We start from the raw sequence: 16,143 nt of genomic DNA, 5'->3' as shown, positions 1-16,143 counted from the left end.
TCTTTGCCAGATCCAGCCGTGGAGCGCACACAAGAGCAGCAATCCAGCCGTGGCCGCTTCCACAGAACCCTGAAGGTACCTGCAGCCATGCCCACCTGGGCTGGGCCTGCTGTCCCTGCTCAGCCGAGCACCGTGTGTGGAGCACTCCATGGAACATCCCTGGCTTCTTGCCCTTCTCCTACAGCTCGTTTGCAAATTCATCAAGAGGATTCGGCAGGAAGAGACCATCACCAGGGGCGCTGCGTACAGACCATACTCGCCCATCTTCCAAAGCAAGACCAGTGCTGCCCTGCTGTATATGCTTGTAGAGGAAGATTGTTACCATCCAAAGCAAGTAAGCAGCCTGTGGCCAGCGTTTCATCCTCCCAGGAACTTCTTGGCCTCCCCAGCCACACCTGCTGGTCCTTGTGAGCCTTTGAGGCCATCACAGTGTGGTGGGATGGGAAGAACATCTCTGGGGAAGCTGGGGACATTGCTCCCTCTGGCAGCTTTCCAAGTCTCCCTGTGCCTTCTCCAGGTGCCCGCCATGGTGAGGTACATCCACCAGTGGCTCCTGGCCAATGATTCCGCTGAGCACAGGCTGGACATGGCCCTGCTGGATCTCACTGAAGCACTGACAAATGACGCGGTCATGACGCTCCTGCGTGTGGCCCCGTCCTGTGACAGGTAAGGGCCCAGCTGCCCAGAGGGCTCAGGGCTCCCCAGCCCATCACCCTGCACAGCCTGGCCCAGGTGTCTGAGCAGCAGAGACTTCCAGGGCCCTCTGGCTGCTCCCTTTCCCAGCCCTGGCATGTCAGCCCCCGAGCCTGCTGCCGTGCTCCCTCCCTGCCCCTCAGGGCTCTGTCCCCACAGGGCTGGGCTGCCTGGCTGCTGCTGGCCAGGGGCAGAGGGCAGAGGCAGAACTGGCAGCCAGCTCAGCTCCCAGCAGTGCTGTGTCTGACACCCCCCTGAGACAAAGCTCTAACCCTGCAGAGCTGCCGCGGCCATGTGGAAAACCATCATGGGCTCAAGCAGGACTGCGGAGCTGGCACAGCTGGTGCTCCTGGATGTGCTGGGGAGCTGGCCGGAGCACAGCACGTGCACCTCCGATGGGGACAAAACGGGTGTCTTTGCCCTGGCTGTGAGTTTCTGCAAGTGGCCTTTGCTGGCCCCAAGGCTGCCTCTCCAGCAGCTCTCCATCCTCCTTCCCCCACTGCATCTCCCTGCCTCAGGCACTGGCCTGAAACCTGGCCCAGGGGCAGCTTCAGGGCCACCAGGCCCCCTGCTCCCCCCGCGTCTCTCCGGGCCTCTCCCTGCCACGCTCGGGCCCTGCCACACGGACACCTCGGCACTGAGCGCTCTCTCTGGGCCTTTGTCCTTTGCAGGCAACTCTGGTGATGTGGAAGGTCCTCCAGGTGCCCTGTATCCCACGTATAATGAAGGTGTATTTCCCACACCTGTTTGTGCACCTGCTCTTCCAAGTGTTCTTCAGCACTCTGGATATGCCAGAAGAGGTGGATACCTTCTGGAAGGGATGCCAGGAAGAACACGGCCTTGCCACCAGCCCCAACAGGTGCTCCATCCTAGAGCTCCTGTCCCTGCCACGTGGCCTGGGAAGGAGCCAGTGCTCCCAGTGTGACCTGGGCTTTGCTCTGCACACAGGTTTGCAGTGCGGACCCTGAAGTTGCTGCTCTGCCGAAAGCAGTACAAGGATGTGGTGGTGGCAATGGAATGCAAGGGTGCCTGGGACACGCTGCTCTGTGCTGACACCCACCACTATGCCGTGGGTCTGCTGGCCAGGTGAGACTCCCTTCTCCCCATTGCTCCAGCCACTTGTGCTCTGTGCCCAAGGTGCCCCACACAGTCCCTGTGGCCATGGGCCAGAGGCCCTTGTCACTGAGGGACGGCCAAGCCGACTGGAAAAGGCTGGGAGAGGAGGGTGCTCTGGAGCAACCAACTCCCTAATGGTCCAGGGCCCCTTGCAGGGTGCTGGAGAAAGACCAGACCTGTGTGAGTGAGTCCTGGGAGAGGTTTACTCTCCTGACTCACAGTCATGTTGACTTTTTCTCCTGCCAGGGAGATGTCCTGTGTCTCCATACCCTCCTGTTCCCGGATCTTTCGCTACCTGCTCTGGCTGCTGAGCACACAGGAGCCACGCTGGGATCTGCCTGCCCTGGCGTTCCTTGTGGAGGTGAGCCTGAAGGCCAGCGCTGCCTGGCTGAGCTGCCTCCCAGCTCTCTGCCCTCTCGTAGCCGCAGCTGCCTGGGACGGTGCCCGTGCCCTGTGCTGCTGCCTGGGCCCAGCCCTGTGCGGTTCCGGGCTGCTGCTGGCCGGGTGCCCTGTCACTGCCCTGTGCCTTTCAGGTCCTCGAGTGCCTGGACTTGAGGGAACGTGATGCTGACAGAGTCCTGCAAATCTTGTCAAGGCATGTGCAGAGCAAGTGCAGGGAGAGGCGTCACCTGGCACTCAGGGCCCTTCTCAAGCTCACTGATGATCCCTCGATGGTGAGAAGGGGCAGCGGCTGAAGCAGCACTGGGAATGCAGTCACTTGGGATTGGCTGGGCTTTGGGCTCTGGAGCAGCTGCTCCCAGCTCTCCTGCCTCCCGCTTCAGCTGCCCGAGTGCTTTGGGACAGGCCTTTGGCTTCCAGGCCCTGCAGCGGCAGGGTGGCGTTTCACAGACCTGTGTTCCGCGCAGACGGAAAAAATGTGGAGCCTGATTGAAAGTCTTGTGGAGCTCCTACGGGATGCAAATGGAGAGGCAGTTAAAATGACAGTCATGGTACTCAGCTTTATAATCTTGGACAAGGACCTACAGATACCCAGCCCCATTGCCCTGCAGCTGGCTGAGGTGCTCCTGCCACTCTTTGACCATGTAAGGCTCTGTGGTCCCAGCCATGACCGCTGGGTGCTGCCTGGACACTTTATGCCCTGTATATTTGCAGACCTGTGACCAGCTGAGACCCTCGCAGCCTATACTAAGGTCGTCTATTCTTCTGTTCATACAGAAAAATAGCCAGGTGCAACTGCTCTCCATATTGCTCTTCCGAACATTGCTGACTCTTCCACTGAAAAAGGAAAGAAAGGTCCTGAAGTCACAGGTGCGACAGAGCCTGCTCCCACTCTTCTTCCACTGCCATGATGAGAATTAGCGAGTGGCACAAGTGAGTATTCCCGGGCTGGTCTTAGACCCCTGCAAGGGGGCTTGGATGCCCCCTGTCCTGGCACCTGGCAGGCTGCAGCCTCCTCCAGGCCATGGCACAGGGACACAGGTCCTGGGTCCTGGCCTGTGGGGCCATCTCTGCCACTCTGCTGTTCACCAGGCTTCTCTGGAAACGCTGCTTTGTGTGGCCAAGTTCCTGAAGAGGAAGGATCTTGACAAAGTGGTGAAGAAGAAGAAACTGTGGATGTTTGCAGACACCCTGGTAAGGACGGCACCCAGAGGCGGCGCGGGCTCTTCTCCAGGCTGCTGTGGGCCCGAGCCGGGTGCCCATGGAGCCCCGGCGCGGCGGGGCTGCGGGGCGGCCCCGCGGCTCCCCGGGCAGCAGCCGGCCCTCTGCCCCCTGCGGAGCCCGGCGCCAGCGGCTGCTGGCCGCGCCTCAGGGCTGTGCGGGCAGGGGAGGCCGGGGCTGGGCGCAGGGAGCGCCCGCCACAGGGGCTGAGCCCGCGCCGAGCCTTCCCTGCTGCCGCTCTCTGCAGCTGGCAGAGGACACGAGCCGAGCGGCCGAGCAGCTGCGCCGGGCCCTGCGCTACCTGGAGAGCCCCCAGGAGCCCCTGCGAGAGGCGGCCATCAGGTTCATGATCTGCACTGGTGAGTGAGGACAGCGGGCTGACACCAGTGGTTGGCGGGTGAAGGCCTGCAAGCCCTGCCCCAGCTGTGGAGGGCTCTGCTCCCGGTGCAGAGGAAGGCTGGTCTGGGCAGAGCACACACAGATTTCCGGGCCACGTGAAGGATCCATAGCCAGCAGCTTCAGGCTGATCCCCTTGGTCCCTGCTCCCTCCTGGCCATGGCAAGAGCCGGCTGGGATGGCCCTGGCAGGGGACTCTGCTCGCATCCCCACAGGTCCAGGTTCTGACCATGGCTCTGTTCCTTTCTCTTTCAGCCCTTGAAGAAATGGCCAGTGACATCAGCCTTGCCGTTGGAAGCCTGGAAATTCAAACATTGTGCATCCTCAGGTCAGCAGAGCGGGCTCCGATCTCCAGGTTCCCGAGGCTGCAAGATCAGCTGCGCAGGGTGTGGAAGAGTTGGCCTCATTTGTCACATCTCAGCTGGCTGAGCTGCTGGAGCTCTTTGGAGATGTGATTCCATAGGCTCTTTTAGTTGGGGCCACCTCAGTAATCAGGATTTTTTTTTTTCCTTCAAGAATATTGGTATTTTTGTTTTCCAGTAGTAGGTAAATATAGAATGCGTTATAATACACAGACTCCAGGATGTTTCTTTTGCTGCCCTGCATCCACAGGGCATAGATGAGGAGGGGGAAAATGGTGCTTGCACTCAGCCAGCTGCCCAGGCGTGCAGTGCTGCAGGGACAATGGCCAGAAGCCCCTTGGCCTGTGGTGGTTCTGCTGAAGCCTTTTTGCTGCCGGCAGAGCGGGTGGGCAGGGCCGGCGCTGCGGGGATCCCTGCTGGAGCGGTGCCTGGAGATGGCCACAAGGCCTGTGGCAGGCAGGAAGCGCCATCCGTGTCCTCCTGGCCGTGTGCTGCTGGCTGCATTGCTGAGGGCTCCCAGGTGCCTCTGGCTGGGGCTCCTCTGGAGCTCCTGTGGGGCTGTGGCGCTGCTGCCGGGCAGCTTGGCTGGGCTGGGGGAGAGCCTGAGGGGCTGGGGCACTGGGAAGCCCTGAGCAATTGGGTGTCAGAGGCCATGAGCAGCCCCCTGGCAGCCGCCTTGTTCCTGACAGCCGGCTGCTCTGGGGCTTCCTCAGTGGGCGTTTGGAGGGAACCCCTGGCATCAGGTGTGGAACCCTGGTCCCGGCCTTTCAGGGCTGTGAGGCCAGGAGTTGTGGGGCTGGGCGTGTGCCCTCCCTGTGCTCGAGACTGGAGCCCGCGGCCCCTCAGCCTTAGGCACTGAGCTCCAGTGCCTGCTTGCCGAGTCTTGTTCCTGTTGGTGTGGGGGAGGCCGAGCTCTCTGGCTTTAGGCAGGATTGAGCCAGAAGAGCAGCAGCTCTGAGCACAGAGGGGCTGAAGAACGGCCCTCTAGATAAAGGGCATTTCTGGCATTCCCAGTGCATGAGAGTGTGGGGGGCACCTTCATGGTGCTACACTGGCTTTGTGCTGGGCCACCTCCCTGTGTGCTTTTCTTTGCTTGTCTCTGTGTTTTTGGTGTTGTGCTCTACCGTGCAGCTCCTTTGGCTGCCTGCAGAGAGGGGCAGCCCTATATGGAGGATGAAAGGCGCTGTCTCCGACATCTCAGTGGGGAAATGGAGCTCTCCCTGCCCTCAGCCCACCCTGTAAGCAGAGCAGAGCCTTTTCCCCAGCCCCAGCAGCTTTCTGCCTGCTGCTGGCCCCTGGCTACCATGACCTGCTGCACTCGCTCTGAGTCCCATACAGGATGGCTTGTGGCTCTTGATTTGCTGATGATACGTGAGGGTCACTGAGGGAAAGATGGGTGTGATAAACAGGTATGATTTGTGCTGAGAAAAATTGAAGCAGTAATCAATATTGTTACAGTTATTAATATTTGGAAGTCATAAAACAATTAAGGTGTAATGCCGAGAAAGAAATGGAATAGAGGGGTTCCCCCCCGTTTCTCCTGCAGATGTTCAGAAGAAGAAGAAGTAAGAGATAAGTATTACTAAATTTAGTTGGAAGAGAGGAGAATTTTGTTGGTAACCAGGAAAATGTTAATTATGAGATGTATTGCTTTAATGTTAGAACATAATATTACCTTATACTATACCAGCTTGGTGTGCATGTGTAATCCAAGAGCTGAACTACACGTCACTGAGGAAGAGAAGAGGCCTTCCTCAAAGAAGACCCCCAAAGAGTGGTACGACTCTTGAAAAGGGTGTTGGAGCATGTGTGGTAAAGGTGATGATGACAGCAGTGATACAAATGTGATGAATTGAAAATGGGAGGGGGTGGTAATGGCATACAGCATAAAAAGGGGAATTTTGGCTTGACAAGCCTGTACGTGAGGTGATGGGGGTCAAGCCCTGCACTCCGTGCCCCGCGCGGTTATTTTTGCTTATGCGCTATTATCCGAACCAAATTATTCCTTACTTTAACCAAATTATATTGTCAATATTCTGAGTGTATTCAACTTTATATATATTAAGATACTTAATCAAAATGACTGTTACATTTAATTTTGTTTGGGTTTTTTTTCCATTGGATAATTAGGCAAATATAACAATTTTGGTGCCGACACCCAGGAAGGCTCTCCATGTCCGGGGGAGATGGATAGCCCTTGGGAAAGGAGCTCCCCACCGCCAGACTTTTAAATGCTCCCGAGACTAGACCAGTCTCCCTTGGAAAAGAGAGTCTTAATTACAATAACACATAAGGAAATTAGTTATTATAAGCGACACAAAAGAGGCTCCCATCAGAGTGGTGCTTATAGGAGAAAGGGAGTACCCATATAAAACTGCCTTGTGCACCAAGACCCTCGTGAGAAAAGGAGGCTGTGAGTATCACGAGGTTTTGAGTGTGAGTGTGAGAAACCAAGATTCTCCTGGTACTGGAGTGTGTTGCCGCCAGGGACAAGTCAGGGAAAAAGTAAGTGCCTAAACCCAGGGGCTGCGGATTGTGTGAAAAATTCACAGGAATTTGGAGGATCTGAGGACCGTGAAGGAAATTCTCAAGAAGAGAGCATTGCTCAAGACAGCCCGCTGGGGATGATGATACAGTTTTCAGATGAATGAGAATCACGAAGGGGAAATCGTAAGCAGAAAATGATTAAGTATTGTATGTTTGAATAGACAAAGGAAATGATCCAGAAAAATTATTTATATCGGCCTAAGTTTGGATTATTTGAGGATTGGATTTGCCAGGCTCTAAATATATATGTGAATTCGAAAGAGCCTGTTAATCAGGAAGAGAGTGAGTATGCTGCCTTACAGATCCCTGAGGGGAGAAGTGGGTTTGTTGTTCAGAAGCAAGAAGGTAAGGGTTACCCGTTGTATCCTTTATTAAGCAAAGAGCAAGCGGTCAAAAGGAACAGGCAGGAGCCGTGAGACCCATTGAATCATCTCCCACCCCCCTATGGACAACCTAAGCAGCTAGCTCAGCCTCAAGTCCCTGAGGGTCCCCCTGTGAATCCAAAGGCACCTCTTATTCAAGAGGAACCAGTGGCACACAGCACCAGAGGCAGGGGGAGGCAAGGGGAGGAGAATGATGGAGATGAGGGGGAAGAAAGGGAAAATCGATTATTACCCACTTAGAGGGTTTCCAATGGCAAATGCAGGACAGGGACCACCTATTAGTTATGTGAGTGCTCCCATAAATACAGGGGATGTCAGGGAGTCTAAGAAGGAGATGGGCGAGCTGATAGAGGACCCTGTTGGAGTGGCAGAATAGTTGGATGAGTTTTTGGCACCAAACACATATATTGGGGAGACATCAGGAAGAAGCTGGAGAAACTCGAACATTGGCAGGACAGGGGGCTTCAGGAGTTCCTGAGAGAAGCACAAAAGGTATATGTAAAGAGAGATGAGGAGAAGCAGAGGACAGATGCAAGAATCTTGGTGGCAGCAGTTAAAGAAATGCAGGCAGCTTTGAATACAGAAAAACCCTCACGAAAGAACAAACAGCAGACGTCAGGTCCTCTTTTTAGAAACCCAGGACCCACGTGCTTTTCTTGCCACAAGAAGGGACACTTCCAAAATTCTTGCCCTACCTTCAAGGGTACAGGACCCACCTGTTTTTATTGTCATAGAAAGGGACACCTACAAAAAAGTTGTAGGAAAAAGCAGCAAGATGAGAAAAATTTTCAGGAAGATTAGGGTGGACAGGGGCTCTATTAAATGAAGGGGACTGAAACACCACCAGAAGAGCCCTTGATAAAGTTAAAAATAGGTCCCCATAGTGAAGAAATTATATTTTTAGTGGACACGGGAACTTCTAGGTCAACAGTAAGGAAATTACCACAGGGATGTAAGATAAGTCAGGAGAAAATTCCAGTAATTGGAGTTAAGGGAGAGGCTTTTCCACTTCCTGTATTTAAAGGGGTGCAAATTGAGACTGATGACAGATTTGGAGTGAGTGACTTATTGTTGCTCCTGGAGGCTGAGAATAATTTGTTGGGCAGAGATTTAACAATAGCCTTGGGAATACAGATAAACCCCTGTGAAGGAAAACTTAAAATCTATTCTTTAAATGAAGAGGATAATCTGGAAATCAATAATACCATTTGGCATTCAGGTGAAGTAGGGAGGTTGAACATTCCACCCATTCAAGTTGAAATACAAAATCCAGAAATACCAATCCGAGTGAAGCAATATTCAATATCACTGGAGGGGCGGAGGGGATTAAAACAAGTAATTGAAAATTTAATACAGCAGGGAATATTAGAACCTTGCATGCCACCCCATAATACTCCCATTTTACCGGTAAAGAAATCTGACGGGAGCTACAGACTGGTCCAAGATTTAAGGGCAATAAATCAAAGAAGTATTCCTCATTTTCCCATAGTAGCTTGTCGTGGGGACAGGACATTTTTCATGCTTATTATCCCAAATCGTGGTTTCTGTTCCCTGCTCCGTTTGTTGTGTCTATCGTTTTGTCCTTCCCCCCCCCGCCCCTGCCTGGGGGCTCGGCTTTTTGCATGCTTGCTTGGCCGGCTGGCTGCTTGCTTGCTCTTCTAGCTTTGCTTCTCTTTCTTTTTTTTCCTTGCTTTTTTAGCTCGCTTGCTTTTTTCGCCATTTTTTTTTTTCTCCTTTCCCCGGTTTCTGTTGTTCCCTTCCTTCCCTTTCCCCCCCCCCTTTTCCCCCCCGAAGATATCGGACCGGCGCCGGGCAAGGGGCTCTGTCCGGGGTCTGCAAGAGAAGCTTCGTACCCTCCACAGCGGAGAGAGAAACGGCTCGACCCCTTGGACTGGTGAAACATCTGTTGCCATCTCGGGCTATTTCTCTTGTGCTGGGAGTGTTTTTTTGTTGTTCTTTAATAAACAAGCTTTTTCCACTTCCCCTCTGAAGAAATTCTTCCCGAACCCAGTGGTGGGGAGGGGGGAAGGTGCGGAGGGTTTTGTTTCCTATAAGGGGCTCCTTTGGAGATATTTTCCCCTAATTTGTCCTAAACCAGTTGAAATAATTTGTTGGCCCGTACGGGGAAACCGGACGAAGTGGAAAAAGCTTTACTCTAATAATATTTTTGGCTTTAACTGTTTGTGGGAATATTGGTATGTCTCCTTTTAAAGTTGTAATGTCATTTGGAGTGAAAGCCTGCCTCTATCTCTGGTCATTAGAGTTCTTTGAAGTTTTCATAGCTTTATGGTCATTGGGGTTATTTTCTTATCCAGAAATAGCTCCGGTATTGTCCCTAATACGTAGCTTTTGTAGCAGAAGGGCACTAACCAGAATATTCATCGGGCTGGGCTTGGGTGTGATACTTTGCAAGGGGCTTATAAAAATGTTGTTATCAGTTCCAGGAATGTATAATTCGTGGTTGCGGCTGTGTGTTAAATTTGTTATGGGGGAGGAGGTTATTCAGCCTTTGTTTTCCTTTTCCTCCTCCGAATTGTTTACATTTCTATTGGAAAATGTTCAGTTCTCCCTGACTGCCAAGGACACCATCTTTCTGTTATTTAATTTAACAACCTTGCTCTATACTGTCTGCAGTTTATATAAGATGAAGGCTGCAATTTCTAGAGGGGCTGGTGAGACCCCTGATTTAGGGGTACAACCAAGGGTAAAAAGTCCTGAGTGGTGTGGGAAATGGGAGGATATGGGCCAAATTTTAAAGGAGTTTTCTGATCCGGTAGACTGGGACTTTCCATCTGAACAAATTCAGAACCCGGCTGAGGTGGCGAAGTACCTGAAAGGGAAATGCCAGGATAACCCTAAGGAGAAAAGGATCCTTGCAGTGAGCTGGGCCCTGGCATATGCTTATCGTACCCTGCTAGATACTGTAGGGCAGCAGACAGAGGCAGGGGGGCAGGGAGATAAATCAGCAGCTATCCCAGTTACTCAGGCTGCAGCTAACACCCCAGGCTCGAAGCCAGCAGTTAAATCAGACAGTGAGCCTCAACCAAGGGCTGTTGCTACTAGTACAAGAAGTGGAAAGTGTACAGATAAGACTGACCGACCAGTGGAGGATGATGATGATTACGATGCAGGAGAAGGACCCTCAACACCTCCTGACATAAAATCAGGAGTCAAAGCAACTGGCACAAGATCAGAGGCCACTATTGATTCCTTCTCCCTGAGGGACCTTTGAGGCCTAAGGAAGGATTATCGGCGACAGCCCGACGAATCTATAATTAGTTGGCTGGTCCGCCTTTGGGATGCGGCAGGGGAGGCTACCATTCTGGATGGCACTGAAGCGAGGCATTTGGGATCCCTGTCACATGATCCCGTCATCGACCAAGGCATGATGAGGGGGGCTAGCCCTCACAGCCTCTGGGAACGGGTCCTGGACAGCGTGGCACAGAGATATCTGTGTGCCGATGACCTCTATGTTCAGCAGACACGATGGAAGACCATAGAACAGGGGATCCAACGCCTGAGGGAGATGGCAGTGGTGGAGATTATTTTTTCAGACGATGTAACAACTAGGAATCCGGACTTTGTACCATGCACACCTGTAATGTGGAGGAAACTGGTGCGACTTGGGCCACCTGAATACGCTTCTGCTCTAGCAATAATGAAGCGGGAGGAGGTATATGAGACTGTACTCGATATGGCGAAGAAACTTCGGGCATATGCGGATGCTGTACATGGCCCGACTCATGCCAGAATTGCAGCTGTGGAAACACGACTGCAGGAACTAGAAGACAAAATAGAGGAAAGCAGCAAGAAACTCAGGGAAGAGATTAAGGAAGACCTCCTCCAAATTTCAGCTGTACAAATTAGAGGCCCTGGTACCCAACGCAGACGTTCCCTTGTTGGGGAGAGAAGGTACACCCCACGAGCTGAGTTGTGGTTCTTCTTACGTGAGTCTGGAGAAAACATGAGGAAATGGGATGGGAAGCCTACTGCTGCTCTGGCACAACGGGTGCGTGAATTGAAGGAAGGTAAGAAAAGGAAAGCAGCCCCAGTTACCCGTAGCCAAACAGCCAAGTATGATGATGATGATGACATGTCTGATCCCCTTGAGGGAACCTCCAAGACATATGCCCCAGGAAAGAAGGATAAACAGGCGTAGAGGGGCCCTGCCTCTAGCCAGGTAGAGGCATGGGAAAACCGTATCTTTTGGACGGTGTGGATCCGATGGCCTGGCACATCAGAACCACAAAAATATGACGCTTTAGTGGATACTGGTGCACAGTGTACTCTAATACCATCGGGACATGTGGGGGCCGAGCCTGTTTCCATTGCTGGTGTGACAGGGGGATCACAACAACTGACCCTGGTGGAAGCTGAGGTGAGCCTGACTGGAAAGGAGTGGAAGAAACATCCCATTGTGACTGGCCCAGGGGCTCCGTGTATTCTGGGCATAGACTTCCTCCGGAACGGTTATTACAAAGACCCAAAGGGACTCAGATGGGCTTTTGGCATAGCTGCTGTAGAGGCAGAGAACGTTAAGCAATTGAACACCTTGCCTGGACTGACAGAAAACCCATCTGCAGTAGAACTCCTGAGGGTAGAAGAGCAGCTCGTGCCAATTGCGACCTCGACAGTGCATCGCCGGCAGTATAGAACGAATCGAGATGCCGTGATCCCCATCCACAGAATGATTCGTGAGCTGGAGAGCCAAGGGGTGGTTAGCAAAACCCACTCACCCTTCAACAGCCCCATCTGGCCTGTGCGTAAATCTGAAGGGGAATGGAGATTGACGGTGGACTATCGTGCCTTGAATGAAGTGACGCCACCACTGAGCGCTGCTGTGCCGGACATGCTGGAACTCCAGTACGAGCTGGAGTCCAAGGCAGCGAAGTGGTATGCCACTATTGATATTGCTAATGCATTTTTCTCCATTCCTCTGGCAGCAGAATGCAGGCCTCAGTTTGCTTTCACCTGGAGGGGCGTGCAGTACATTTAGAACGGCTGCCCCAGGGGTGGAAGCACAGTCCTACCATCTGCCATGGACTGATCCAGAGTACACTAGAAAAGGGTGAAGCTCCAGAACATCTGCAATATATTGATGACATCATTGTATGGGGGAAGACAGCAGCAGAAGTGTTTGAGAAAGGACAAAAAATCATCCAGATTCTCTTAAAAGCTGGCTTTGCCATCAAGAAGAGCAAAGTCAAGGGACCTGCTCAAGAGATCCAGTTTCTGGGAGTGAAGTGGCAAGACGGAGGGCGTCAGATTCCCACTGATGTCATCAACAAGATCACAGCAATGTCTCCACCATCCAACAAGAAGGAAACACAAGCTTTCCTAGGCGCCATTGGTTTTCGGAGAATGCACATTCCTGAGTACAGTCAGTTCGTGAGCCCTCTCTATCTAGTCACCTGTAAGAAGAACACTTTCCACTGGGGCCCTGAACAGCAGCAAGCCTTTGTCCAGATTAAGCAGGAGATCGCTCATGCAGTAGCCCTTGGCCCAGTCAGGACAGGACCAGATGTGAAGAATGTGCTCTACTCTGCAGCCGGGAACCATGGCCTGTCCTGGAGCCTTTGGCAGAAGGTGCCTGGTGAGACTCAAGGCCGACCATTAGGATTCTGGAGTCGAAGCTATAGAGGGTCTGAAGCCAGCTACACTCCTACAGAGAAGGAAATTTTGGCAGCCTATGAAGGAGTCCAAGCCGCCTCGGAGGTGATTGGCACGGAGGCACAACTCCTCCTGGCACCCCGACTACCAGTGCTGGGGTGGATGTTCAGAGGAAAGACTCCCTCTACCCACCATGCCACCAGTGCAACATGGAGCAAGTGGATTGCTCTCATCACACAGCGCGCCCGTATTGGAAACCTGAATCGACCTGGGATTCTGGAATTAATTACAAACTGGCCTGAAGGTGAGAATTTTGGTCTCGCTGATGAAGAAGAACAAGAAGTGACACGAGCGGAAGAAGCACCACCATACAACCAACTGCCGGCAGAAGAAACACAGTATGCTCTTTTTACTGATGGTTCTTGCCGCATTGTGGGAATGAAACGGAAGTGGAAAGCAGCTGTATGGAGCCCCACACGACAGGTCGCAGAAGCCACTGAAGGAGAGGGTGGATCAAGCCAACTCGCTGAACTTAAGGCCGTTCAGCTGGCTCTGGACATTGCTGAAAGAGAGAAGTGGCCAAAGCTCTACCTCTACACTGATTCGTGGATGGTAGCCAATGCGCTGTGGGGCTGGCTGGAGAGATGGAAAGGGGCTAACTGGCAGCGTAGAGGAAAGCCAATTTGGGCTGCTGAAGAATGGAAAGATATTGCCACCAGGTTAGAGAAACTACCTGTGAAGGTTCGCCACGTAGATGCCCATGTCCCCAGAAGCAGAGCTAATGAAGAGCAGCAAAACAATCATCAGGTAGATCAGGCTGCAAGGATAGGGGTGTCAAAGATAGACCTAGATTGGGAACACAAGGGAGAGTTATTCCTAGCTCGATGGGCCCATGATGCCTCAGGCCATCAGGGTAGAGATGCCACCTACAAGTGGGCACGAGACCGAGGGGTGGATTTAACCATGGATAGTGTTTCTCAGGTTATCCATGACTGTGAGACGTGTGCTGCCATCAAACAGGCCAAGCGAGTGAAGCCCCTATGGTATGGTGGGCGGTGGTCCAAGTACAAGTATGGGGAGGCCTGGCGGATTGATTACATCACACTGCCTCAAACCCGCCAAGGCAAGCGCTACGTGCTCACAATGGTAGAAGCCACCACAGGATGGTTGGAAACCTGTTGGGAAGGATGAAAGTTTGACAAGAAAGTCTCACAGATATGTATGCTTAACAGAAAGATTTTTGAATGTAGAAGCTGAGGAAGGAATAGAGATAGAAGCAAGTTTTGATATAGAAGAAAAGAATTGCTGAGCCAGTCTTACTGGATAACCAAGGAGGCAAAGGGTATGTTAGTTAGAAGGGGGTTTTTATGACTTAGAACAAAGGATAAACCCACCTCAAACAAGAAGATGTTTTTACCAAGCAGAAAGATAGCACAGGCAAACAAGTCAGCAGATGCTGCAAGTAGAAAAAAGGTCTCAGAATTTTCCACTGCAAGAAAACTGAAGAACAACTTCTAGCTTAAACTGTAATGTACTAACCTTTAGTGATTGGAGAATACTAACATGAATATGGTAATTGTATTAGTTATGATAGGCTATAGATAAAAGTTAAGGTATAGATTGGTTCTACTGTATTAAGATGCTCGGCAAAGAAAAGTATATAATGCATTTGTAAGCTAAACTAAGGGTCTCCAGGCCTGCCTGCAGCTGCAGCTGACAGCTCTAGGCACAGGCTCTGTCGCCCACGACCCTGGACTGCTCTAACATCTTGCATGTAATAAACTGCGTTTTGGAAGAGCCGCCTGGAGTCCCGCATCTCTCATTTAGGCTCTTACAGTGGCGCCCACGTTTCAGTTGGCAAACTCGGACTTATTAGCAGTAAGAGACCTCTCGGTGAACTCAGTAAAAAGCGGCCGCACGGATTAGGCACCTGAAACGAGGGTGACCGGGGCCCGGACAGAAATTGCTGCTGGACAGTGCCTGGATCGGAGCCTCTATATACAGCGCCTGCTGCATAGCTGGACAGCAGGTGAGCACCGGGAATAATGGGGCAGAATAAGTCTGTTCCTCGGAGAGATGTGTATCAGCATTTAAAAACATTAGTTAAATCAAGTCCAAAATCCTTGCCTAAGCGAGAGCTCAAAGCGCTTTTTAAATGGACTATAACTCGTATCCCAAATGCTGACTCTGAAGCCTTCTATACCAGAGACTTTTGGGAATCTGTGGGGGTTAAATTATACAATGCTATCTCTCGGCGCGATAAAACAGCAGCGAAAGTTCTCCCCGCTTGCCGAGTCCTTGTAGAAATCTTCGCCGCGAATGCCCCACCGCGGAGCCCCTGCCCCTGCCCCGTTCCACCCGCACCCTCGCAGCCGCGTCCCTCCGAGCAGGCCCAGCCGGCCTCTCCAACCGCGAGGGAAGGGGAGGGGGAGAAGAAAATAGCAACTGCCGATGTAGCAGGAGAGGCAGACGAAACTAACGATATCTCGGAGAGAGAGGGGAATTGCTTTATTCCAAAGCCAGGAAACCCCGAAAACCAAGTAGAAATATTTCCAAATAACGCCAGGTCTTGCCCCGGGAATGGAAATTTTTCAACCCAGAAAGAAATACCTAGCCCCGAGAATTCTCCGGCGCTGCCTCCTGGTTCGGAAGAATCCCCACAGGGATCAGATTTCCAGCAGCCCGGCAGTCCTAGAATGGGGGTTCCCATGCCCCCTCGCGAAATTAAAGAACCAGTTTTACACAAGAGCATCCTCCACGGCCCGGCACCTGTCCCTGTGCAGCAGGACCGGCGTGGGCTCCATGCCCAAGGTGCCCTGGAGCCGGGAGCCCTGCGGGGTCCGGCCCGGCCACTCCAGCCACGGCTCGGGCACCGGGGCCCGCCGGGTGCTGCAGGTGATCGAGGCACCCAAGGCGGTCGAAAAGCACCAAGACGAGAGCCAGAAGATGACTCCGCAGAGGCAGCGGAACCTGCATCTCATCGCTGCGCAGGTTGCCACTGGCACCAACAACCACTGAGGGAGCCAAAAAATCATCCCCCAGATCTCCTACTCCTAAAACTAGCAAAGCTTTGGAGAACATTGCCGATGTTCTGCAAAATAGACAAGCTTGTCGCTATATTCCACGTAAACCTTTTTTCCTTGCAGTTCTAGGAGAAACGCTGAGACAGTATGGCCTCATTTTCCAATGGGATTCCTCTCAAAATGATCCTTTGTTGATAATTGAATGGGTTTTTCTTTCTTACAGGTCACCAAAGACAATCTTCACATCTTTAGAGATGATTTCTCAAATTATCATTAAGGGCAGAGCAAGGCTTCTCTCTATAGCAGGTTGCGAATTTGAAATAATCTATTTACCTATGATTAAATCGTATTTTGATTGGGCCATGCAAAAATCAGAAGATTTGCTCTATGCCT

At 52.2% G+C, this 16,143-nt stretch overlaps 2 protein-coding genes across 2 annotated transcripts; both read left to right on the top strand.

Annotated features, from left to right (window-relative positions):
• Positions 1–1,415: 1,415 nt before the first annotated feature.
• LOC135278293 (maestro heat-like repeat-containing protein family member 7) lies at positions 1,416–3,716 on the top strand. Its single transcript, XM_064384850.1, has 8 exons — positions 1,416–1,438; positions 1,642–1,779; positions 2,056–2,170; positions 2,343–2,483; positions 2,676–2,852; positions 2,986–3,141; positions 3,301–3,402; positions 3,677–3,716. The coding sequence occupies exons 1-6, from the start codon at positions 1,416–1,418 to the stop codon at positions 3,127–3,129; spliced, it is 738 nt and encodes a 245-aa protein (XP_064240920.1). The 3' UTR covers positions 3,130–3,141; positions 3,301–3,402; positions 3,677–3,716.
• Positions 3,187–15,745, top strand: LOC135278292 (small ribosomal subunit protein eS19-like). Its single transcript, XM_064384849.1, has 2 exons — positions 3,187–3,402; positions 15,458–15,745. Exons 1-2 carry the CDS (start codon positions 3,187–3,189, stop codon positions 15,743–15,745), a joined length of 504 nt encoding a protein of 167 aa, XP_064240919.1.
• Positions 15,746–16,143: the final 398 nt, after the last annotated feature.

This window comes from Passer domesticus, chromosome 11 (genome assembly GCF_036417665.1).
Source record: "Passer domesticus isolate bPasDom1 chromosome 11, bPasDom1.hap1, whole genome shotgun sequence".
NCBI lineage: Eukaryota > Metazoa > Chordata > Aves > Passeriformes > Passeridae > Passer > Passer domesticus.
Note: the sequence above shows the minus strand (reverse complement) of the source record. Positions and strands in the feature narration are given on the sequence as shown.